Consider the following 25,981-nt stretch of genomic DNA (forward strand, 5'->3'; position numbering starts at 1 on the left):
GGGACATGGGTATCAACCCTGGGACCGGTCCCAAGCTGGGCCATAATGGAGGATGCCCAGGGATGCACAGGGCTGGGAGGCGGGGACCAGGGTCGGCTCCCCAGAGGAGGACCTTTGGGCTCAACTCTGAAGGACTAGTTCACCAGACAGAGAAAGAGGGAAGATTCTGGGGGACTGTCCTGGGCCACTTCTCCTCACCAGCTACCTGCTCTCCTTAGTGTCACAGTTTAAGCATCAAACACACAGCGACCGTGTGCAAGCTACTCCAGCCCTGCTTTCTCCTCCAGACTCTGGGCCGGGTCTCCAGAAGCTGCTGGCCATGGCTACAGAGACGTTTAATAGGCCACTGCCGCCTGATCCAGGTCACACAGATCTTCTGGTTTTCTCCCCATCAAACACGCCACTCACCCTAGTCTTCCTGCTGCCCCCAACTGCTCAGGCCAAAGACTGGGGAGCCATCCTTGATTCCTTTCCATCTCTCACCCCCACATCCCCTCACCAGCAAGTCCCGTTAACTGTTCCTCAAAAACATAGCCCACGGCCCTCCCCTCCAAAACCTGGTCTGGGCCACCATTAGAACGTATCCACAGGTTCCAGGACGAGGGCATCTTTGGGGGCCATCACCAGCCTGCCACACTGACCTGGTCACCTCTTCTTGTGCCCCACCCCCGGTTGCTCCTTTCTGTCTGACTCACCTTCTTTTGGTTCTTCAAACACACTAACCATTTTCCACCTCAGGGCCTTTGCACTGGCTGGTCCTTCTGCCTGGAATTCCCTTCCTTCCCTTGGCATTCTTGGGGCTGACACTCAGATGTTGGCTTAAGTGTCGTCTCTCTGAGAGGCCTTTCCTGGCCTTGAAGTCTCGGCCATCTGCCCCCTCACTCTCTGTTGCATCCCCCATTGCAATTCCCTGATCACTAGCTTATGTTTTCCTCGTTTACTAATTTCCCTGGTGTTTCCACTCCAGCGTGCACTCCCTGAGGGCAGGCCGCATCCGGTTCCATGGTATACAGTAGGCGCTCAATACCCATCAGCTGAGTGCCTGGGCTCTCCCTCTGTCCTGTCTGGAGGCCTGAGAACTCTCTCTCTCAGGCCTCGGTTTCACTTCTGTTTGTTTTCCTTTTTCATTTTTGAGTCACTTCTCACTTGAGGGAGGAAGAAAGAACCAACACTTGCAGTTCCTTTCTAGGCAAAGAAGGAAACGACCCACCGGGCCCGGGCCCAGCAAGGCTGCGGAGGGGTCACACCTGCCTCCTCCCCAGAGTCAGGACCAGCTTCCTGGCCAGGGCTCCCGGCCTCCCCAGGCCTTTGTTCGCCGGCTTCCTCCCGCCCGCAATGGCCGTCCTTTCCACATCCTACCTCGAGGGGCGCCAGGTCTCTCCTAGTTCCCCCGCCTCATTTATGACTGAGAAACTGAGGCCCGGAGCCTCCCCCCGGCACACGGCACATGCATCCTGGGGCCTCCTCAACACCCTGCCCCACCCCAACCCTGGAAGCCAACTTCCTCCTGGCCAACTGCAGGGGCCACTGGGTAGGGGCCTTAGATGCTAAGATCAGCAGACGCAGAGGCCGGGCTGGCCCAGCACAGGCATTCTTGGCCCTTGTTGAGACAGCCCGGCGCCAGTGTCTCAGAAGAAATGTTACTAGAGTTTAGGAACCTCCTGTGACGGGCAGAGTCCAGCCTCTCCCTGGGTTGGGAGGCAGCCAGGAAGGAGGCCTCCCATCCAGCATCCAATAGGTCCTTGTCTCGCTCCAGGCAGAAGCCCTGGTTCCCACTTCCTCCCAACCACCTTCTTCCTCTGAACCATCCCAGGAGCCGCAGGTCAGTGACACAGGGACCCAGCAAGGGTAGATGATGGGGTCAAGGCAGAGAGGGCACTGTGATAGCCAAGATCACAGCCTCCACCCGCCATGGGGCAGTGGGGAGAATCCTTCTTCTGAGAATTCAGGATGAAGCCAGGGCCCATCTCTGGATGAACCTCAGATCCTGGTCCAGGCAGGTCCCACGTCCTGAGGGCTGCCTTCAAGGGCGTGCAACCTGTGCCATCACACAGGGCCCTGTGCTTAAAGGCCCGCATGCTTGGTTTCCTGTCTTCTCTCTCTGTCTCGAAATTCCTAAAAATCTTTGAGCTAAAGGACCCGCGTTTCCATTTTGCACTGGGCCCCAGAGATTAAGGCAGTCCTGTGGGCCCAGCCTCAGTCCCGCACCGGGCCCCAGCCCTGGTCTTGGGCCAGGTCCTAAGCTGATCGTCTGCTGTGAGTTCTGGGTCTGGGGAGAGCCTGACCCTCTGGGTTAAGACATTTGGGTTTCCTAAGAGCCTTCTGAAGACAGCATCAAAGCCAAGGCTGCCGCAGGGGCTCTGGGGCCGGCCAGAGGGGCAGTGTTGTGCAGGAGAGCCTTTAAAGCCGCCCCATTGCAGCTGCTGGGATGAGAGAGAGCAGTAGGGAAGAGCACAAACTTTGGGGCCAGGCAGACTCGGTTTAAATCCTCCCTCAGCTGCTTACAGTCTGAGTGATGTCAGAAATGTCACTAAACCTCTCTGTTCCTCAGCTCATCTGTAAAAGGAGGGTTACAACTACAACCACCTCGAGGGTTCCTGGGAGGATTCAATGAGATAACATATAATGTGCTTGGAATAGTGTCAGGCAAATAATGTGTGCTCAATGAATCTTAGCTCCGACACCCGGGCTCCATTCTCAGCCCCACCACTTGCTCCAATGTGAACTTTAACCTCCCTGTGCCTCAGTTTCCTCATGTGTACAATGAGGGCAACCTGGGTGTCCAGTGCACAGGGCTTTGGGAGCTACCATCAGCATCAGCAGCCCTCTCCTCCAGGAATCCTTCCCAACGGCCCTCCTCTGGGCTCCCCTATTGCCTGTGCTGGCTGCCACACTAGCCCATGTGACACTTAAGTAGGCGTTGTCTCTGTGTGTGTCTTCCCCTCCCAGACTGGGAGCTCTCTGGGGCAGGAACTGAGTTGGCTCTGCAGTATCAGCAGAGAGTGAAGGATGAAGGCGTGAACACACAAGGAGAGTCCAGTTGTCTCTGGGAGCTGCTCACACCCCAGGGCAGTGACCACCATGCCTTGATGGTGCCTCCTGTCTTTCCCCAGGTCAGTGCCTCCCAGGAAGATGCAGATGCTCATGATGCTGCTCGCCGCCGTGGGTACCTGCCCGGGCCTGCTGGTGGCAGCTGCAGCAGGTGTTAACTCTGCCCAACTGGACACTCCCGGCATGCTGCCCACCCACCGGCGCCAGAAGAGAGACTGGATCTGGAATCAGATGCACATCGATGAAGAGAAAAACAGCTCGCTGCCTCATTATGTGGGCAAGGTAAGGCTCAGACCCCAGGACAGGAGAGGCCTCTGCAGCAGGGGGCCCACAGTGACGGTGGTGGTGGTAACATGCTGATAGATACTGTGGTGGTTTTAGGGGTGGGGATGATGGCCGTGAGGGCGATGGTAATGGTGGTAGAGATGGTGGAGGTGGTATATGTGGTGGTGGTGGTGGTGATGGTGGTGATGATGGCAACGGTGAAAACAAAGGTGGTGGTGGTGGTGGTGACCACGTAGGTGATGGTGGTGGCAGTAATGTGGTGATGGTGAGGGCTATGGTTCATTTTCTCCCAGACCTTGGTCTGTGGACTAAACATTGCTGCTGGAATAGCTACCCCAGGCACAGGCTGAAGAGGCCAGCCTGGCCTGGGGTTTCAGGGCTTCGAGCAGAACCAGCCGAGGCTATCATTAAATTTTCCCATCTGAGAGGCCCAGAAGACCTGAGCAGCCTTCTACAAAATTGTGCTGGTGACAAAGTTAATCATCCAGGCCATGGTTTGCGAACCCCTGTCTAGGCCTTGGAATCTCCTCAAAAACCCCTTGCTCTCAGACTATCCCTCCCTGGTCCCCTGTCACCCCACACAACACCCTAGATTTTAGGACCCCCATTACAAGGTGCCTGAGCCAAGCCTGCCCTCCAGGGCAGTGCCCAAGGCTCCAGCCCTCACTTCCTCCCCCTTTAAAACTCGTCCATCCCCAGGCAGCTTCCTAAAGCTTGGAACTGATCTGAGAGACTACTGATCGGTCTTACGGTGTCAAACTGTTGTTGATGTCAAAACCTTCCATTCTAATTCAAAGGAACAGCTCTAGTGGTGGGATTTCACACACAACGGCAGGTAGATGGACTAAGTATTTTGAGAGTTTTCAGTAAGAAGAAAAATTTCTCTCAAGTGTTTTAAAATCTCACCATGTCAGTTTCTTGGAACCTAAACATGGTGGGCTACGAGAAAGAATAGATCCATGTGCTGGTGAGAGGGAAGTATGGTGTCAAGCACATGGCTGGGTTCTGGGAAGAAAGCAGCAGGCAAAGACACGGCCCCACCCTCGTGGAACTTGTGGTCTGAAATAGAGACTGGCAGAACCCTCCCACCACCTGGTTTTGTAAATAAAGTTTAATTGAAACAGAGCCATAGCCATTCACTTACAAATCGTCATGGTTGCTTTCATGCTCTAATGGCAGACTTGAGTAGTTGTGACGCAGAACATATGACCCAAAAAGTCAAAAACGTTTACTATCTGGCCCTTTACAGAAAGAGCTTGCCCACCCTTGTCTAGAAGAGCAGCAGACACCAAAGAATCTTACAGATGGTGGTGATGCAGGAGCCCTGTGGTCACAGAGAAACAGGCTGCAGAGGAACCTTTGATAGGGGAGGGTTCAGTCTGGCCTCAGCACCAGAAATGTCACGTCAGCTGGGGTGGGGCCAGCTGGGAAAGTCCACTCATGGCCCCACCTACAGTCAGCTGACTGTGCCCACGGGCTCCTCTGGCTCCCAAAATGGCTGGGAAATTTAAATCCTTCCGTACGGCCACTCAGAGGGGAAGACGCTTGCCCAGGGTCATACAGGGAGCCCAGGGCAGAGCCCTAGGTGAAGCGAGTCCTGACCCCCAACGCAAATGTGAACTCTGTGTCATAGAGGAAAATGTCGTCAGCCCACTTACATCCTTCCCAACGGGATGACTGCGCCATGAATCAGCCTCTGAAGAGAACGGTCAGCCCTAAGGAAAACCTGCAGGGTGAGTCAGGGAGAGTCAGCAGAAAGTGGGGGCCACCTGCATCACGTGCCGCCCTCAAACTTGGGGGGGCTCGCCCACTGGCCTTCAAGCAGCAGGAAGAGCGTCAGCCATGCCATCATCTACCATCAGGGTCCACTTGGCACCTGGTGGAGGGCAGGGAACAGAACAGCCACATGTAGTCCCCACCCTGGGAAGAAACAAGGATGCTGTGAGAAGCAAGGACACGGCTCCGAGGATCAGCCCCTGGGTCCCAAAGACATACTCTGAGGGAAGGAAGTCCCTTGTTTATCGAGACCAGAGCCCGGAGCCTTTGTGTACAGATCTGGTCGGACAATGCGAGCCAGCCCTGAGCCACCTTCCGAATCCACAAATGTGGGTCAGTACGGCTTTTGGCATTAAGACATCATGTCTAAATATGGTGATAATTTTAAAAAAGAGGGCTCCCAGAAACCCATACCTTAGTCTAATCATGAGAAAAATGTCAGACACATTCCAGTAGAGGGGCACCCTACAAAACACCTGACCAGTACTCCTCGAAACTGTCAAAATCATCAGAAACAGTGAAAGTCTGAGAAACTGTCACAGCCAAGAGGAGCTTAAAGAAACACGACAACTAGATGTCATGTGGGATCCTGGATGGGATGGGAGAACAGAAAAAGGACATCAGATAAAAACTAAGGAAACCTGCATAATGCATTAGTTATAACATGATGCTAATAATAGGAGGACCTGGGAGCAGGATATGTGGGAATTCTCTGTACTATCTTCCCAATTTTTCTATAAATCCAAAACTGTTCTAAAATATAAAGTCTATTTAAGAAAAGTTGGAGGGAAGGAAAACAGAAACTTAAATGAAATGTTTTGGGTTTTTTTTTTTGGAACACTATTTATTTGAAGATATTGAGAAAATATTATCAAAGTTGGTTAAGGGTGAGTCAAATGAAATCTTATACAGAATCGCAATAGACTAGATGGAAGCTGACTCACTCCCCTCCCTCCCCTGCCCACGTGGGGCTGAACACGCCCACCCAGGACCAGTCTGGAACCACCACCTCATCCTAACCCTGAGCAACAGGGCCCCAGACTGTCCCTCCTCCTTGAGCCCCCGCCGTCCCCCCAGGCCACAAGTTACAGAGCTGGTGCATCGCTTCTTGCCTCTTGTCCAGCTCTTCATCACTTGTCCCAGCCACTGGGCCTTGGGACCTCCTCTTGAGCCACACCGCAGCCCTGCTCCAGGATGCTTTACCACCTCCAGCTGCGGCCCCGCCTCTCCCCTCCCTGCCCACCCAAGGGGGAGGGTCCTCACTCCCTGTCTCCACTCCCTTGCCTTTCGGACTCTTCTCTACACCCTGTCATCTGACTTCTCACCCCAACACCCCTTGATGCTGCTCCCACCAAGGGCTCTGATGACTGCTCTGCCGCTAAAGCTGGGGACACTTTCTGGACCTCGTGGGGTTTCACCATACCCTTCTTGACTCTCCCTCTTCTGTCTTGAGACCCCACTCTCTCTAGGTTCTCCTCCAGCCTTTCTGATGTATCCTTCTTAACACCTTCACTCAAGACTCTTGTTCCATCTGAACCTTAAATGCTGCCCTTTCTCAGAATCTCAGCCTCTGTGGCTTCAAGCTCAGGCCTTGAGAGCAAGAACGGGGTCTGGACTCTCTCTGTGCTCCCAGCGTGGGGCCTGCCACCTTGTAAGCATCCTAGTTATATGTTTTTAATTGAATTAAACTTTTTTGTTTTTCCTGAGGAAGATTTTCCCTGTAACATCTGTTGCCAATCTTCCTCTATTTTGTATGTGGGCCACCGCCACAGCATGGATGCTGACAGACGAGTGGTGTAGGTCTGCACCTGGGAACCGAACCCAGGCTGCCAAAGTGAAGCCCACCGAACTTAACCACTAGGCCACCAGGGCTGGCCCAAACTATATTTTTTGAACATTCTAACCGTCTATGAGAGTACCATTTTACATAAATACGATTCTCTTATGTTCCTGATAGTCTCTAAGATTCTATAAATGAAATGTTCAGCAATTCTAACCTGTTAATATCTCTTAACATATGGATCTAGCATGAGTAATAACTGGCATTTATGGAAAGCCTGTGCAAATTGCTTTACACACATTATTTTCCAAATCTTGCTCCTTGTGACATGAATAGCATACGTTACAAAGAAAAAAGTTCCAGTGGTCTAGTAAGTAGGGGAAATCCTGAGTTAAACAAAGCTCATCGGATGTCTTTTCTGCAGGACTGTACACTGTAAGTCTCCAAGAAGAGAATATTTTAGGTACCATTCCAAAACTAAAGTGGCCGGGACCAGTGGTGTGCTGATAAATGACAACTGGCTCTCCAGGGGAAAAGGTCTTGATCTGTAGAATTTGCTCATTCCCCTGGTGTAAATATTCTCACCATGTCTGTTTCAAGCTATCAACTTGATGTCACTGAAGGCTGAGTTGGGAAAAGATGTGTATTACAGCATTATTTAGCATTTTCATCATTCAATGCAATAGGCATAAATAACCTCAAGAACACAGTAAAATGTAGTCAAATAATTAGGAGGCAATGAATTTTGAGTATGTTACCTCTGTTTTGAACATGATTCATTTCATTGTAAGTTTATATCATTGAATTTTTAATAATGGCCGTGTTGAACAAGCAGCTCACAAACAGTCCTGAAAATGTAAGTTGGCTCTCAAAGCCCAAGCCCGTGCCAGCCAGCTCCAGCGCCCTGGGACTACACTTTTGTGTGGAACAGCAAAGGAGACCAGTGTTTCCTGGAACTCACTTTCAAAAGTGCTGTTCTGCTCGTCAGAGCAAGCCAACATCAGCAGTGTTATCTCCATTTCACAGACGAGGTCACCACAACTCAGACAAGTTCAGTGACTTCCAAGGGGTGAAATAGCCCTTGCCTCCCAATGGCATCACGCATGCTCTTTCACTCAGAAAATGTTTTCTAGGGGCCGGCCCAGTGGTGTACTGGATAAGCTTGCACGCTCTGCCTTGGCGGCTCAATGTTCGCAGATTCGGATCCTGGGCGCAGATATACACACCACTCATCAAGCCATGCTTTGGTGGCGTCCCACATATAAAATAGAGAAATATGGGCGTAGATGTTAGCTCAAGGCCAATCCTCCTCACATACACACACAAAAAAGTGTCTTCTAAGCACAGACTATGTTCCAGGCACTGTTCTAGACAAACCAGGGCAGTATGCTGGGCAAGTCACATTAATGTGATATTTGCAGTGACCTGGCTGAGAACAACTCACTAATGACCAGTCAGAGATTTTGATAAAAATCACAGCATCACATCTGGATCCCTGGCTGGCACCACACACATGCATGCACAAATATGGATGTGTGCACATATATGTACACAAGTGCGTACACATGTGCATACTTACAGATATACCTATACACATCCACTTGCACACACTCACATGTGCACACACACACACAGCCACCACTGCCCATTCCCAGCTCACAGCACCTCTTCTTTCCTAGATCAAATCAAGTGTGAACCGCAAGAACGCCAAGTACCTGCTCAAAGGAGAGTCCGCTGGCAAAGTCTTCCGGGTCAACGCAGAAACAGGGGATGTGTATGCCTTTGAGAGGCTGGACAGGGAAAAGATCTCTGAGTACCAACTTGTTGCCCTCGTGGTGGACAAGGACACCCACAAGGACCTGGAGGCTCCTTCCAGCTTCACCATCAAAGTTCATGACGTGAATGACAACTGGCCTGTGTTCACGCACCAGTTGTTCAACGCATCCGTGCCTGAGATGTCGGGTCTGGGTACGTGCCCAGTCTGTTGCTGCCCCTTCTCCCTGCCTCATCCCCAGTCTGGAGGCACTTGTCCCACCTGCAAGTTCACTGCCTGGGGTCAGAATTCAGTGAGTTGAGGGCAGTGATTGTAACGCCCACATTACCACTTTATATGACTTGAAAGAACCTCTGGTCTCTAAAGACTAAGTTCTGACCTGGCCCCAGCCTGAGCCCTGATCCTGATCATAGACTGAGCCCTGACCCTAGTCATAGATGGAGCTTTGATCCTCATCACAGACTGAGCCCTGACCCTAGTCATAGACTGAGCCCTGACCCTAGTCATAGATGGAGCTTTGATCCTCATCACAGACTGAGACCTGATCCTGATCACAGGCTGAACCCTAACCCTAATCATAGACTGAGTCCTGATCCTGATCATGGACTGAGCCCTAACCAATAGACACACATGTGTCTTGTTACTCTTTGGAGCAAACCCCACTCACTTCTCTGACTCTCAGGACTGGCATGACAAGAGTATAGCCTTTGCATAAGAAGAATGCCAACTCTGCCACCAAGGCAGGAAGACTCATCTCTAGGGTCCATGCAGGAGTGGAAGGGGAGGACGAGAGCCCAAAGTGTATCACCAGCCTGGACCCCATGCCTCCAGAAGTTACTACTCTTTCCTTAGTTCTATCCCCAGCCTCTAGGAGGTGCCAGAAAAGGGTTCCCTTCCTCACCCCCTCAGTCCAGGGTCTCTGGCCACAACCCTGGGATCAAACCTTCCTGTTAAGTATGGGGATCCTGGAGTTCAAGGGAAAAAGAGATACGACACGCACCCTTTAGGAGCACCTTCCCAGTCTCTTGTCCCCCTCCTTCCAGAAGAGGGAAGAGGCAGCCCCTTGCTCTCCTCTGTTTCTCCTCATGACCCCAACCATCCGCCCTCTCCCTCATTTCCCCATAAATGAAAACCACCTGTTCTCTTTGCCCCTTCAAGGCTGACCAAGCTGGGCTTCTGTCATTGCCAGCTCTCTGCCCCGTGCAAACTCCTCAGGACAAAAAGCAGCATTTTCTCCCTCAGGACCTAAGCCCCATTTGCCCTCCTCTGGGAATGGGGTGAGCGGCCGGCAGTTAGTTACAAGGCAGCAACCTCTGGATTCTCTCTCTGCAGGGACCTCAGTCCTCCGTGTGACAGCAGTGGATGCAGATGACCCCACTGTGGCAGACCATGCCTCTGTCGTGTACAGAGTCCTGGAGGGAAAAGAATATTTCTCCATCGATGGTTCTGGTCTGTGCGACTCGCCCTCCTGGGCAGGCCCTGGCTTGAGAGGGGGGTGGAGGCGGATATTCCAGGTGCAGGCACTGAGGGAAGTCCAGTCGGACAGGCGTCGCCTACTACTGAACCACACTGCCCTACAGAGGTGGTCAGGATCACACGTTAAAACAAGGCGGCTGGTGAGGGCAGAGGAAGCAGACGGGTGCCCAAGAATGGACTCAAGTCCAGGAACAAAATCGGGACCCAAGCAGTGACACTCGAGGCAGAAGAGAAGGCGGGTTAGCAGCTCTGGGTCTGGATTCAGACAGATCTGGTTTCTAAACCCAGCTCTGCCTCTCACCTTTCTAGAGACCTCAGGCAAGTGAGCTAACCTCTGTGAGCCTTAGCTCCCTCTTCCCAAAAATGGGAGCACTTATGTTCTTCTTGCATGGCAGCCGTGACTTCTGAATTAGATCATGTATGGAGGGCGCATAGCCCATAATAGTCATCTACTCGATGCAGCTTCAAAAACTGTAAAGACTGAGTCTTGGGAGGAAGACAGAAATTCAGTTGCTCAGGCCTAGGACACATTGTCTTTCAGAGGGATGGCAGATACACAGCACAGACACCATCACAACCCATGACGCTCCGGGGCAGGCATCACTAATCCATCACAGCACTCTGAGCCTAGCAGTGGCCTTGTGCTCTTTCCAAACACAATGCTTCAGGCAGCTAGGACCAATACTGAACCAAACAGCTTGGGCAGCTTTGGCCTAGCAGTGCAGGGCATGGAGGTAGGGGGGTGTTGACCAGGGGTTCTCAGCCCTGGCTGCTCAGTGGAATCACCTGGGGAGCTCTGAAGTCAGGTGCTCTCCAGGGAGGGCCCGGGCATCAGGATTTTCTAAAAGCCCCCCAGGTAACATGGTTCCTGCTGGGACACTTTTTGCAGGACTCATTGTTACGACGAACAAAAACTTGGACCGAGAGAGAACGCCCAGCATCAAGATCGTGGTGGAAGCACAAGATGTCCAGGGCCTCCGGGGGGACTCAGGCACGGCCACGGTGCAGGTCATTCTGCAGGACATCAATGACAACTTCCCCATCTTCACCCAGAGTGAGCACCTCCCCCAGGGCCCTGGGGAGGGCGAGGGTTGGGTTACTCTGGACTTGGTGGCCTGGGGGCTCGCAGGGGGCAGCCCAGAAGACGCTCTGCTTCTCCCCTCACCTTGGGGTAGGCCTAAGGCCCAGGGAAGTCTTTTTGGTGCAGGGAGAGCCCTGGTCCCCATCGCTGCACACATTCCCAAGACTGTCCAGCTACCCCTTGCCACAGTCCCCTCACAGCCTGCAGGGAAACCACGTCCCCGCTGTGTGCCCCCACTATGCCCAGACTCCCACTACCCAAACAGCAGCAGTTTCCCCCAGATCCCACGGGCTCAGGGAAATCCAGGCCCCATCTAGAAAACCCCCATGAGCTGGTGAGCAGGAGCATGGCAAAGCTCCATCTCCAGAGCCGGGGCTGGGTCCTGACCCCACCCACAGATGGATTCTCCCTCCTCTGCCACAAAAATATACCTGACGAGAGCTTTTACATTCCCCGGATGGGGCTGGGGAGGAACGTCAGATGGCTCACCACTTGCACCCTCCAATGCGGAAGGTGTAATTCAGAGGCTCAGCCACACCAAGGACAGGCCAGTTTTCCTGCAGTGGCCTTGTTGTGCATGACACGACCTCCCTGAAGTCAGGACTTATCTCTGCTGTCAATTGATGGGTCCCTGGCAAAGTGCCTGGCATGCAGTAGGGGCTCAATAACTACTTGTTGGACAGATGGAGGGATGGAGGGATGGAAGGATAGACAGAGCAGAACCTCTTTGCCTTGGGACCCAAAATCCCAGGGGTATTATTATTATTATTATTATTTTATTGTGCTCATTTCCTATATCAAAATGTGTTAGGATAGTATGAGGGACAATTGCCTTGTCAATCATTAACCGAGTGCCCTTTGGGGCGCCCCTTCTGCATCAGCCAAGTACGTATTTGCCGTGCCTGAAGACATCCGTGTGGGCAGCTCCTTGGGCTCTCTGTTTGTTGAGGACCCAGACGAGCCCCAGAACCGGATGACCAAGTACAGCATCGTGCAGGGCGAATACAAGGACACCTTCACCATCGAGACGGACCCCATACACAACGCGGGCATCATCAAGCCCATGAAGGTTTGTAGGCCTGAAGCAAAGACATCAGGATGGGTTGGGGGCTCCTAGCATCCCAGGACTGGCCCAGGGGCTGCTCCAGGGTCAGAGGTCATCAAAGTGCGCGTTCTGGGTCAGCTCAGAGCTGGCCATGTGCTCGTGGAGACTGTAATCCTGGAGCTGGAAAAGGGGATCCAAGAAGACGGGCCAGTGCCTTAGGCTGGGTTACCCCAGAAACAGACCTTGAGGCAAGGATTCGGGTGTAAAGAGCTTATTTAGGATGTGATACAAGGAAGCCCCCAGAGCAGCGACACATGAAGGGGAAGAAGCTGCTACGAGGCTCCTTAGTGGGCAGGTTATCACTGTGGGCAAGGGCCCCTGGTCCCATGGGGACATCTGGGGGACAGGTGCCCCCGAGATGTAGCAGCCAAGGGGGAGAATGATCTGGCACTGACTGCGGGCTGCTCTGGGGGCAGTCACTCCCTGGCCTGACGCGGTCATTCTGGGAGCTTGCGGCAGAAAGCCGTCAGCACATAAGAAAACGGTGAGTGCTGTGGGGATACAGGAGGGCACTGGCAGTGGCTGCAGCTGACACAGCAGTCAGACCCACTGAGTCTGGAAGAGGAGGGAAGGTCCTGCCAGGGGCACAGAATGCCTCCAGAATAGGCATGCAGAGGACAGGGGGTCCTGGGTCAGGGATGACCCTCCTCAAATGGGACACTCCAGAACGCCTCTGCCTGAGCCAGGCCATGCCTCCAGCAGTCCTCTCTAGAGTCCGTCTCTGGCCCAGCCCTGTGCTTGGGACTGGAGACAGCCAGGGGAGCCAGACAGCCTCCCTGGTACAGGAGCTGTCAATGGGAGAGGAAGACAGACCCCCAGACAGAAAGGGAAGCAGGTGTAAGTGCTATAGCAGCCCACGCAGGGAGCAATTACCTGTGTCAGGAGGGGCAGAGACTGGTTCTGAGAGGACATCTGATTACCTTCAGATTGGGTTCTTGAGGAGTGAGTAGGAGTGTGCTAAGCGGGGAAGGGCAGGAGAAGCATCTGGAGCAAAGGCATAAAGAAGAGGCTTGTCCTTAATGAGCTGTGGACAGAACCACTAGTCTGTGATCCCCTGAGAGCAGGACCAGGGCTGATCTCTTGTGTGTCCCCAGTTCCTGAAACAGGGCGAGGCACAGGGCCAGGGTCAAGGGTGCAGCCATGAAGCTGCTGAGATGCAATGGAGGGCAGCTGAGGACAGCCAGGCCCAGTCACTCTCTTGATGACCTTGGAAATATCACTTCTCTGGGCCACAGGCCCCTCATCTGTAAAATGGTGGCAACCCAGTACTACCCTGCAGAGTCGCTGTGAAGATCATGTGCCACATGCTTGGCTTGGAGCAGGTGCTCACCGTCCTTTCTCCTTGTGCAGCCCCTGGACTATGAACGCATCCGGCAATACAGCTTCACCATCGAGGCCACGGACTCCACCATCAACCTCGACTACCTGCGAGGCGCCTCCACCAGAAACATCGCCCGCGTCATCATCAACGTCACAGACGTGGATGAGCCCCCCGTCTTCCAGCAGCCTTTCTACCACTTCCAGCTGCAGGAGAACCAGAAGAAACCTCTGATCGGCTCCGTGAAGGCCACTGACCCCGACGCCGCTCGGCGGAGCATTGGGTAAGGGGGTAGAGGGCGTGAGGATGGTGATGATCATGACAATCCTTGCTTGAGGTTTCTGCACCTGCTGGCCTGAGACCAGGACTCAGAGGGGGAAACTGGCTTCTCCCGGCTTGTACAAGGGGAGTGAGCACATGCAGGGCTAGAAGACCAAGCTCTTCCACCAACCCACGTGGCCAGGTGGGATCTTGTCCCTCCTAGGAACCCCCGCCCAGCACGGTCCTGGCCATCAGAGCTGCCCGCTCCTGTAAGAGGCTGTTCTTTGGACCACAACTCCCACAGGTCCCATCTGGGGAGATCTGGCAATCGAGAGGGCAACCCACTAGATGACATGCATGAAACCCCTTCACTAAACATGTTTTATTAAATTTGTCTTCCTAAAACCACCAAAGGAAAAAGCATTCATTTCACACAGTGAAGCAACACAAAGATCTACAAAGAACACATCAGCAACCCCACTCCCAGATAACTCTCGCTCACAGTTGGATGTGGTCCTGTCACACCTGTCTTCAGGACCGCACAAACATCTCATACACTTACCGTGGATCTGTCGTTTCGTTCAGGCTTTCTATTGTTCTTAACATTTTCTGGATCAGACCACGCCCGTTTCATCACTCCTTGTTCTCCATCTCAGCTAGACTCCTCTCCTCTACCCTCTGGGACAAAAGACATAGTTCTAACTCATACTTTCAAGAACCACATAACATTTGATAGTAAGTATGAATTTAATGCAATCCCGTTTTATTCCAGAGGGGTGGCTAACTGTGCCAGCACCATTTATTAACTGTCATCGTTTTCTCATCTTTGTTATGTACTGAGTTCCAGTATAGACCTGAATCTATTTCCAAATCCTCTATCTTCTCTATTGCTCTGGGGCAAAGCCATTCTGTTTTATTGAGGCAGCTTTATACTAAAACTTTGTATAAGGCAAGTCCCTCCCTCACTGTTTTTTTACTTTATATAATTTTTATGCATTCTCATTCATTCTTTCACATGAACTTTAAAGTTCTTTTATCCAATTTTTAAAAAAACAGAATTCTAACGAGAATTGAATTTAGATAATCAATTTTGGAAGAACTCATGTTTCTATGATATTCTTATCAAGAATTGTTATTAATATTAAGGATAAAATATATCCCTCCATTTTGGCCACATCTCATAAATTTTGGGACACTTTTTTCACGGCCATTCTATTCTAAATAATCTGTAACGATCATTTGTCTTTCTTCACTGATCCAAGGGTTTATTAACAGACTGATTTGATTGTTTTCTTTTCATTTACAAGTGGTAGGGTATTTTTCATTTTTGCTTTAACCTGTCCTGTGATGTCATACAATTGTGTTTGTGTCCATTTTTTTCCTAGAATATCTAAGCTTTCGCTTTATGTAATTTTTCTATTCAGTTAACAAAAGTTCAAAACTATTTTACCTCCATTACAACTTGTAACTTTGTCCCTATGAAACTACCCAGTCTGTTCTGCTTAAACATTTTGCCCTCAGTTCCCCACGCCTGGTGAGAAGTTTGTCAGTCCTGTTTTCATGTTATTCGTGTTCACCTGATACAAGTTATCCAACCTTTACTTTTAACTTTTCCAGGTCATTTGACATTAAGTTGTCTCTCAAAAATAGAATGTAGTTGGCTTTGCCTTTAATCTAAAGTGGGATGATTTGTGTGTAACCTATTTACATTTTTAATCACAAATTATATGTTTGATCTCACTTCTTTTATTTTGTTTTACATTTCCCATTTCTCAAACTTAATGTCTTTTTTCTTTTCCCCCCATCTTTGCTACATCTTTTTGCGTTTTCTTCTTCTCCTAGATATTTGGAATGAGTACATCCATTTTTACTTCTACCAGTGAGATTTACTTATATCCGTAAAATTAAGAATGTTTTCCTGGACCTATATTTTCTAGTTAAAAACATTACACACACACACACACACACACCCCCCATTGCTTTCCTATGTATGATAAAGAAGTCAACAGTTTCATTTTAGTTCCTCCCAAACCAGGTTTTTACTTTATATTGAGACATTTCTTAGTTAGATGAAGGAAGTTTCCAAAAAAATTTTTTCAGGATCCATCTGTGCAGGTGATATATTTCCTGATTTCTTGCATACTTACGAATACCTTAGTTCTTTTGCCTTCTTATGTTAATAGCACCTAGATGTGCTCATATAATCCTCAGATTCTAGACATTTCCCTTCAAAAATACTATCAATGTGTTCTAGCATTTGATTTTGAGGGGACGTCTGGGGTGAGCTTGATTTCTCTTTCTTCGTAAGGAAATTATTTTGGTTTTGATTGGCACTTGAGTTAACATCTGTTGCCAATCTTTTTTTTTCCTTCTTCTTCTTCTCCCCAAAACCCCCGGGTACATAGCTGTATATTTTCAGTTGTGGGTCCTTCTAGTTGTGGCATGTGGGATGCCACCTCAGGGTGGCCTAATGAGTGGTGCCATGTCCGTGCCCAAGATCTGAACCAGCGAAACCCTGGGCCACTGAAGCAGAGTGCATGCACTTAACCACTCGGCCATGGGGCCAGCCCCCATAAGGAACTTTTTTTTTCTGTCTAGACTCTGTTTTCAGTTTCTTCATACAGCCTTGAAATTCAAAAGTGTCACCAGGATATACCTAAATATTTATCTCTTTTTAAAATTATGCCTGATATCAATGACTTTGTTTAACCTGTAGACTTGGGCCTTTCTTCAGATCAGGAAAGTTTTCTTTTATTATATCTTTTCTTATTTTTTCTGTTCTATTTGTTCTGAAATTTTCCTCAGTAATAACAAATATATATATTTGGAATTCCAAATATATATATATATATAATACATATTATATTTATATATATTCCTCTCTCTTTTCATCTCTTCATAACTTTCTTCTTGATTTCTGGAAGAACTTGTCAAATTTTTACTTCATAAGTTTAATTTCCTTTCAACCAATTCTTATCTCTTGCAGCTCCTTTTTTATTTCTTCCTGGCTCTTACATTTTCATTAATCACAGACACCAACCCCACCATGGTGTAGGTGATTATAGCGCCAACTGCCTCAGCTCCGAAAGTTCTGTCGATGGAGCCTCAGGCACCACTCTCAGTCCAGGGAGGGCAACAGGGCTAAAATCAACAGGATCTTCTCGGTGCTCTGAATCCCCTGGGTGGTCGAGTGCAATGAGCAGTGAGAGGAGGACAGAGGGGGAAGGAGGGACAGAGCCTGAAGGGCCTCACTGGTCACACTGAGGAGTTTGGACTCAGCAAAGAACAATGGAAAGCCATGACACTGTCTTCCCTGGGCAGATACTCCATCCGCAGGACCAGTGACAAGAACCATTTCTTCCAAGTAACCAAGGAAGGGAAGATTTACAATGAGAAAGAACTGGACAGAGAAATCTACCCCTGGTATAACCTGACAGTGGAGGCCAAAGAACTGGATTCTAGAGGTGAGTGGCCCCATCTCAGGGTACCTGGGCTTTTCTCCTTTCCTTCATTCTTTCAAAACTGGCATACTCTGTCATTTTGGGTCTCTAGAGGTATCATAAGCACCTGCTGAAGCACCACTTGGCTGGGATGCTACAGAGCATCCACCCCCAAGGAGTGGATGGACCAGCAGCATCCACATTCACCTGAGACACTGTTAGAAGTGCAGAACATTGGGCCCCACCCTCAGACTGAATCAGAATCTCACACACATCTCAGCTGAAGCAGCACTGTCCTAAAACAGGCTGCCAGATATCTCCGCAATGAGATTCACCTAAGGCGCCACTGCAACACAGAGCTGCTCAGACCCCTCCCTGGAGGTTCTGGCCCAGTGAGCCAGAAATGGGGCCAAGGCATGTGCACCGAACAAGTGCTATGTGATTCTTACTACCGTGGACATTTGGATAAGGCTGTTCTGGGTGTTGTTTATGTGCCAGTTGGCGGGTTGAATTCAAAATCTGAAGCAGCTTCCAACTCCAAGATTGTTAGGTTCTCCAGAAATTAGTATGACTTTTGCCAGAGGGAAAGGCAAGTATTGCAGTTTTGCAAGAAAATCACAACAGCCCTCCAGGAGCAGGATTCATATTCCTACCTTACCCAGGAGACCACCAGGCCCAGAGACAGGGAACAAGGTATCACTGGTGCCCCCCTGAAGGACCCTGCCACTTGCTGGTCGCTCCCAGACTCCCACGACCCCCACCATGGTGGCCAAGCCCAACCTCGATGGCCTCTTGCGTGTTTCCCAGAGCAGTCTCTGCCCCCTTTCTCGCCATCTAATCTCCTTCACACACTGTTAAACTTTAATGGTTGCTTGTTCATTTTAAAATATGGAAAATACAGAAAAAGAAAAGAAAATTATCCCCCCATAATCTCACCACACAGAGACAATTACTGGCAGTGCTTTAGTGTATTTTCTCTGGTCTTTTTTTTAATACATATTTTTATACAAGTGAGATCATAATATTTGCATAAAAAACATATCCTGCATTTTTACTTAATCTTATTCCAGAACCATTTTCTGAGGGTTCTAAAATGTCTTTTTTTCTTAATTACATTTTTAAAATGTGATTTACACGGGCACTGTAAATGGCCACATATCTCATTCTCTTAAAGTGGCATAATTTATTAACCCAATCTCACCTACGTTGTTTACCTTTTAAATTATTTTGTAATTAAGTAATTTAATTTATTTACGGGCATACCTTGGAGATACTGCAGGTTTGGCTCCAGACCGCCACTATTAAGTGAGTATCACAATAAAGCAAGTCACATCGATTTTTTGGTTTTCTGGTGCATATAAAAGTTATCTCTACCCTATATTATAGTCTATTAAGTATGCAATAGTATTATGTCTAAAAAGACAATGTACATACCTTAATTTAAAAATACTTTATTGCTAAAAAACACTAGCCATCATCTGAGCCTTCAGTGAGTCGTAATCTTTTTGCTGAAGGAGGGTCTTGTAAAAAACATATCTGCAAAGCGCAGTAACGCAAGACATGCCTGTAATTAAATAAATTATATTTACTTAAATTAATTCAATTATGTAATCAAATTATTAAATTGGCTTAATAACAATTAATTGAATTAATTTGATTAAGACCTTTTTAAAGTCAATTACATTATTTACCGTGTTGATTCTTACAAGCAATTCTTTAGTAAACATCCTTGCGCATGAACTTTGACCACTTTCCTCTTCCACTCCATTCATCCTGAAAACCATCCCTGGCCTCTCTTCCAGAGGTCCACAGCCCCGTCTTCAGGCAAAATGGGCAAGGGTACCCGTCCAGGACCCATCCACACACCTTCTACCCCCAGGGCCGGCATCAGCTGAGCCCACTGCAGTGACAAGTCCTTTCCCCCTGCAGGAAACCCCACAGGCAAAGAATCCATTACAAAGGTCTACATTGAAGTTTTGGATGAGAATGACAACGCCCCGGAGTTTGCCCAGCCCTATGAGCCCAAAGTGTGTGAGAATGCTGCCCGGGGCAAGGTGAGTTGGGCTCAGGTGGGGGGTAAGGCAGCGCCCCCCTGGGGCAGCTGAGGAGCAGCACCTCCCATCCACAGTCAGCTGGCGTTTCACTGAGCTTAATGTAACCCGCCCAACAGCCTTGAGAAAAGCTGACATTGTACTCCCTTTACAGATGGAGAAACTGAGGCTCAGAGGTTAGATGGGTGGGGAGGGGGGTGGTAGAAAGAGCGGCTTTGTGGAGACCATTTAGGTTAGTGTTGCAGGTGAGAGGCAGCCGTAGTCAGGTCTAAACCCAAAGTCTCCATCACTGAACCCCGGGCCACCCCAACACCACTGCTGACCATCCCTGATCTTTCACACTCCAGCTGGTCGTGCAGATCTCGGCAATAGACAAGGATGTAACACCACGAAACGTGAAGTTCAAATTCTCCTTGAGCACTGAAGACAGCAACTTCACCCTCACGGATAATCATGGTGCGCATCAATGTAGTCAGCCTGGCTCTCAGCAGGGGCAGAGGGGGGCTTGTTTGAGTCTTGGAAGTGCCAGGGTCAAGGACCAAGCCAATGAATTGGGGGCAGGCCCTCGTCGGGGTTTTCAAGATCGGGGATATTTTGTACAACTCCCACCACATACCTCACTGGTCTGTGCAATGGTCAGAGCCGCCAAGTCCACATTCCCCATAAGATGCTCAGGGCAGTGAGGAGTACAGAATAGATGTGGGGTGCAGACAGCTTGGTTCATGAACTAGCCAAGGGATTCCTTCCCACACCAGATGTCTGTGCTCAGCACAACTGCAAATTGCTCTATGACACGGAACTTTGAGGTTTCTTCTAAAGAGTCAAAAGTGGAAATATGAAATCTGAAATGCCAAGCATGCAGTGAACTTTGTTTTAATTCAGCTACAATGACTACTTACTGCCAAGGATCTGGTCCACCAATCAGAGCCCAGAGAGTCCTGTGATGTCAGTAGCAGCCAATCAGAGCTTCTGATGAGTATGTGCTTATAAGAGTGATGAAGCTGAGTTGATGGAATTCCAACCAAAAGTAGACAGGCTTCCATGGCTTCAGCAGCTTCCTCAGAAAAACAGAGGAAATCCCCCTTGGGTCTAAAGAGAGCAATCCTTCAGCCAGCTCAGGGTGGAATTTCTGTCGGTGCCTCACTGGAAAAACTGTGGTTGATGAGGATCTCTGTAAGAAACAGCCATGCTACCTTTGAGGAAGGTCAGGTAGTGGGGTCCCTGAGAGTGGAGGGCAGACCCAGGGGATCAGCCACAGACTGTCCTTAAGGAGCCTCCTGTGGGATTAGAAAGGTGGCCATGATATGTTGACAGTCAATGACAGACCATTCAACATTCGGCTGTCTTTAGGAGTAAATAATATGGCAAAAATACCTGCCACCCCATCCCCAATGCCCACCTCAGTCCCACCTCAGAAGGGGTAGAAAGGTTAAGTGCCACCCCAAAGACACCCCATGTGCAACTAGGAGGTAAGCCTGTTGGTCTCAGATTCACCTTCAGCATGAATGTCCTGCTATAGTATTAAATGAGGATAGTGAGAAATGTCTAATTTCTCCCATAAAGTATCAATGGCCATAGCATCGTTATCATAGCGTCATTATAATAGACAAGGCTACTTAATAATGAAATGTAATTGCCTTTCATTTGAAATCAAAAGACGGCCTCCTTTTCTTTTGGCCGGCTTCCTGAGCGGGCCAGCCCTGCATGGCTAGGTAAATCCTAGAAAGGGGTCCCTGGACCCTCTGACCATCAGCATCACAACCTCCCAGAAGCCTACAAAAGGCAGATTATCTGGCCTCTGCCCAAAGCCACCGAATCAGAAATGGGGGGGGTCAATGCGGGGAGGGGTCTGAAAATCAGCACATTCAAAATGCTCCCTGGGAGATTCTCCTGTGGGAGGGAGAGCCGACATTTGGGTCAAAAAACAATCCCAATTCCAGCGGGCCTAGGAAATCCTCAATTACATGTGTGATCATTCCCTCAGTGGCCCAGAAAGCACGTGCATCGTTTTTACTTTCTAATGGATTTACAGGGATAGCAGAAATAGCCTTAGAAGTTAGCCCAACGCTAAAAAACTTTTTCAAACTTTATTTTTCCCCTGATTGCTTGTTGAAACTTGAAACAACGCAGTAATTAACTGAGCTGAAAGAGAGTCACCTGTTATTACAGTAGGGCGAGGGAGGAAGAAGGGCCAGGCATGCCAGTTGCCCACAGAAAAAGAAAGCAAGGAGTTTACATTCTGGCCAAGCTATTCTTAAGGGGTAAGTCAAAGAGCTGCCCCAAATAGCCCCTCTCAGGAGGAAGAGACCTGAGCTCAAATGGCTGAAACATGAGGCAGGGGATGCAAAGGGCAGAGAAGCAGCCCAGGCAATACATGGGCTGGCATAGTCAAGGAAGGCTCCCTGGAGGAGGCAGGCCACACCGTCAGTGTGGCGAGGGGACGGGCACTCCAGGCAGCAGAGCCTGACTCTGAGGACTTGGTGTTTCCAGACAACACAGCCAACATCACAGTCAAGTACGGGCAGTTCGATCGGGAGCGTGCCAAGTTCCACCACCTGCCCGTGCTCATCTCAGACAACGGGAGGCCGAGCCTCACGGGCACCAGCACGCTGACTGTGGCCGTGTGCAAGTGCAACGAGCGTGGCGAGTTCACCTTCTGTGAAGAGGTGGCCGCCCAGGTGGGCATCAGCATTCAGGCGCTGGTAGCCATCTTCCTCTGCATCCTCACCATCGCAGGTCAGTGCCTGGGGCGGGGGGCACAGAAGCGACACTGAGGGGGCTGCACAGCAGGAGGAAGAGGCCAGGAATCCAGGCCCAACTCTGCCTCCAGCCTGCAGTGCAGTCCTGGGCCAGTATCCCACCCTGGGCCCCAGGGTTCCATAGTGGGATACAGGGATGCAACCTCCACCTGAGAGGCCCCCTGGGGGTGTCCCCCTTCTAGGGCTTCTCTAGAAAAGAATCCAGACCCAGAACCCCCTTTAACAATAATTAGCAATAATAATGATAATGGCATTGCTGCCACACGTAGAGTTGTGCTAACCTTATAATCACCTTACTAAATAGAAACAGAGCACAGAAATCATTGTTTCCATTTTACAGACAAGGAAACTGAGGCTCAGAGAGGGCGTCACACTATACTTATGTTTGTAACAGTTTGTTAAGTAACCCAAGGCTAGAAGGACAGAGCCCGGGGAGGATCTGAGCCTACTCTCGGGAGCTCTCTGCCTACATCGTCCAGCACACCTCAGCGGTTGGGGACTCTCACGCAGTTACACCTCTCAGAGCTTTGCGCAGGGTCGACGTCTACACCATTGCCCGATCGTGGGACTCTAGGAAAGTCACTCAGCCTCTCTGAGCTCAGTTTGCTTAACGGTGAAATAGGATAACAACACCTACCTTGAGTGAGATAACATGAAAATGTGCCCAATGTCACATCAGCACATATACAGTAGGTGCTCAAGAGTGGCTGCTGCTACTGCAATGCTGTCTACCAGCACCACCATTATCCACTATCATCATCATAGCTGTCAATGAAGCCACAGCTCAGGATCTTTGCACTCCAAATTCCAACTCCACCCCTTTCCCCATTGCCGTCCCAGCCTCTGGCCTCCTGGCCTTTGGACATTACATGGAAGGGTCTGCCTCTGTGGTACAAGGAGGCAGGAAATGAGGATGCAGGTAGGTGGGGTGGAGACTGCCAGGCTTAAGGGAGGCCTACTCTGTTCTTCCCCAGGCGCCAGAAACACACACACACACACACACACACACACACACACACACCCTACCAATGGCGATGACAGCCAGCCAGGATCATATCCTGGGGGGACAGGTGACTCTGGAGTAGGGGTGGGGAGTAGACCCAGCAGGTGTCTAGCCCAAACCGTGCCTTCTCTCTTGGCCCGGGTGTCACTGGGGCACTGGGCTGGCCCAGGAATTTCCAGGGAGGAGGGGAGGGCACAGGTGAGCCTGGGAGGGTAGGAGCCACCGGGCAGGCTGGGCCTGGTCTGACCAGCTCTGACTTGCTCTCAGTGATCACCCTCCTCATCTTCCTGCGGCGGCGGCTCCGGAAGCAGGCCCGCGCCCACGGCAAGAGCGTGCCGGAGATCCACGAGCAGCTGGTCACCTACGACGAGGAGGGCGGCGGCGAGATGGACACCACCAGCTACGACGTGTCGGTGCTCAACTCCGTGCGCCACGGCGGGGCCAAGCCCCCGCGACCAGCGCTGGACGCGCGCCCGTCGCCCTACGCCCAGGTGCAGAAGCCGCCGCGGCACGCGCCCAGGGCGCACGGCGGGCCCGGGGAGATGGCCGCCATGATCGAGGAGAAGAAGGACGAGGCGGACCACGACGGCGGCGGCCCGCCCTACGACACGCTGCACATCTACGGCTACGAGGGCTCCGAGTCCATCGCCGAGTCCCTCAGCTCCCTGGGCACCGATTCGTCCGACTCGGACATCGACTACGACTTCCTCAATGACTGGGGGCCCAGGTTCAAGATGCTGGCCGAGCTGTACGGCTCCGACCCTCGGGAGGAGCTGGGGTATTAGGGGGCACCGCGGGCCTCTGGGCCTGGGGATCCAAACCACTGCAGGTCAGGCCAGTCGGACACCAAGCGCTGAGCCCTCGAATGGTAGCACTCACGCCCCAGCCTAGCACCCCTTCCTCGTGGGTCCCAGCAACCTCACTGCCTTGGGTAGCAGACCCCAGGTCCCTGAAACGTCCAGGAACATATTTCAGTGAGGGCTACCCCCAAAATGCTAGAACATTCAGGCTAGGACATCCACATAACCCTGCCTCCTGGGACCACGGTCCAACTGGAAGACTTTCTCTGGCTCCTCAAAGCAGCTCACCTCCCTGGGAGAGCTCTTCGCTTGAGGTCTCCAAACCCCTGGTGAGGCTGGCGACGTCCGGGTGCCTGTCTGCCTGGAGGCAAAGGGCTGGACAATGTGACCTGTGGGCGACATCCTCTGCAGCCCCGTGCTGCAGGAGTCCGGGATTGTCCCTCAGCCTGACCTGCTTCAATTTTGTCAAACCCTCCCAAGCCCCCCACCCCAGCCCCGCCCCAGGCCTGTCAAGAGGGAGGAAGAGGCTCCTTGGCAGCTCCTGACCTTGGGTCCTGAGGTGACCTAGCTGGCCTGCCACACCCGTAACTGTGCGGTATTGAAAGCTGAAAATTCAACCCGAAGTCAGGGAAATGGCTTGTTGAACTTTGAAGCAACTGTGAATTCATCCCGGACGGACAGCGGAGACCAAGTGTGACAGATCATAGGGTGAGGGCCACCTCCACACCCACACCCTCCGGAGAGGGCCTGGAGTCGCTGTGACCCCAATTCAGGACTCACCGACACCCCTCCAGTTCTGCCTGGGAAGTGGGCCAGATGTTCCCTGAGCAGAATTCCTCTCCCATCTCTGCCCCACCTGGTCGCTCATTCATGCTCTCTCTTTTCTGGCGCTCTCTCTCCATCTATTCCTTATCTCCTTAGAGGCACGCCAGATGTGACCCTCAGCAACTCTGGCCAAAGGCCAAGCCCAAACATGACTGCACAACAGAGCCGTGCCATTTGCCTTTACACCTCGTCACTGCCACATCTCAGGGAACCCCAGCAGGGCCCCATCCCTCGGGCACTGTGATCATCTGTGCATCTCCCACTTTCAGCCACATAGGGAACATTCCACTGCAAACACGCCTTGGGGAAGTGGCAACACTCCAAGGGAGGGGGCGGGAAGAAGGCAGACTCTGCGACTTACCCTTCGTCATGACTGAGGTTCCCACCCTGGGCCCTCACCCTCCAGGGGATTGTAGATAACACTGACTTTTTTTTAACCAATAACTAGTTTTTTGTTTTTTACTAATAATACTTACGTGTTCCTAGCTCTCACAACATATAGAATAAGGGTTTTTGCATAATAAGCAGGTTGTTATCTAGGTTAACAATTTTACTTCAGGTTTTTTAGTTGAATAAATAGATTCCTGTAACCTTCTATTTGCTATTATTGTTGTAATTGCTCTGGAGATGATGACTGTATATTGACCACACTGGTGCATAAGATGTACTGTATTTTTTTTTTATACCTAAATAAAAATTTTGAAATTCTTCCATTTCTAGAGCTGAGGGGGCTCATGTGAAACATGCACACCCACACACACGCCTAAACACCACCACCATCATCATCAGAGGAACCCAGGGAGCACTTGCTATCAGGATTTCAGACACTCACTACCAAAAAGTGATGGCAGCAGAGATTGACAAGGGACACCCAGTCCAGCCCCCTCCCCTCCCAGAGCACCATGCCTTCACCCAGCCTGTGTACATGACCCCCAATCCCATCCCACCCCACGCAGCAGTCAGGGCATCTGGAACGTGGAGCTGTAACACCATTTCCATTTGTCAAATGAACTGGAGGAGTGGGGTGAGCTCTAACAGCAGTCACAGAGGAAATCGATCTCTAATTAGCTGGTTGACAACAGTAATTGAGCAGCTGGCACTTTATTGGTGTGTGTGGACCCCAACATTGGGGTCCTCCCTGGAAAATCTCACAGTCAAAACGAGAAGAGGAAGCCTCCTTGTCAGGTCTGGAACTG

General features: G+C 50.7%; 1 protein-coding gene across 1 annotated transcript in view; it reads left to right on the forward strand.

Annotated features, from left to right (window-relative positions):
• CDH5 (cadherin 5) overlaps window positions 1–25,498 on the forward strand; it is a 34,396-nt gene extending 8,898 nt beyond the window's left edge. Inside the window, exons 2-12 of the mRNA XM_070612046.1 lie at window positions 3,114–3,333; window positions 8,572–8,860; window positions 9,999–10,115; window positions 11,032–11,196; window positions 12,105–12,292; window positions 13,679–13,929; window positions 17,229–17,371; window positions 19,277–19,401; window positions 19,746–19,854; window positions 21,889–22,134; window positions 23,428–25,498. Of these exons, the coding sequence (XP_070468147.1) occupies window positions 3,114–3,333; window positions 8,572–8,860; window positions 9,999–10,115; window positions 11,032–11,196; window positions 12,105–12,292; window positions 13,679–13,929; window positions 17,229–17,371; window positions 19,277–19,401; window positions 19,746–19,854; window positions 21,889–22,134; window positions 23,428–23,945 (2,371 nt within the window). The 3' untranslated portion in view covers window positions 23,946–25,498. The remainder of the gene's footprint in view (window positions 1–3,113; window positions 3,334–8,571; window positions 8,861–9,998; window positions 10,116–11,031; window positions 11,197–12,104; window positions 12,293–13,678; window positions 13,930–17,228; window positions 17,372–19,276; window positions 19,402–19,745; window positions 19,855–21,888; window positions 22,135–23,427) is intronic.
• The last annotated feature ends 483 nt before the right edge of the window (window positions 25,499–25,981 follow it).

This window comes from Equus przewalskii, chromosome 3 (assembly GCF_037783145.1).
Source record: "Equus przewalskii isolate Varuska chromosome 3, EquPr2, whole genome shotgun sequence".
Classification (NCBI taxonomy): domain Eukaryota; kingdom Metazoa; phylum Chordata; class Mammalia; order Perissodactyla; family Equidae; genus Equus; species Equus przewalskii.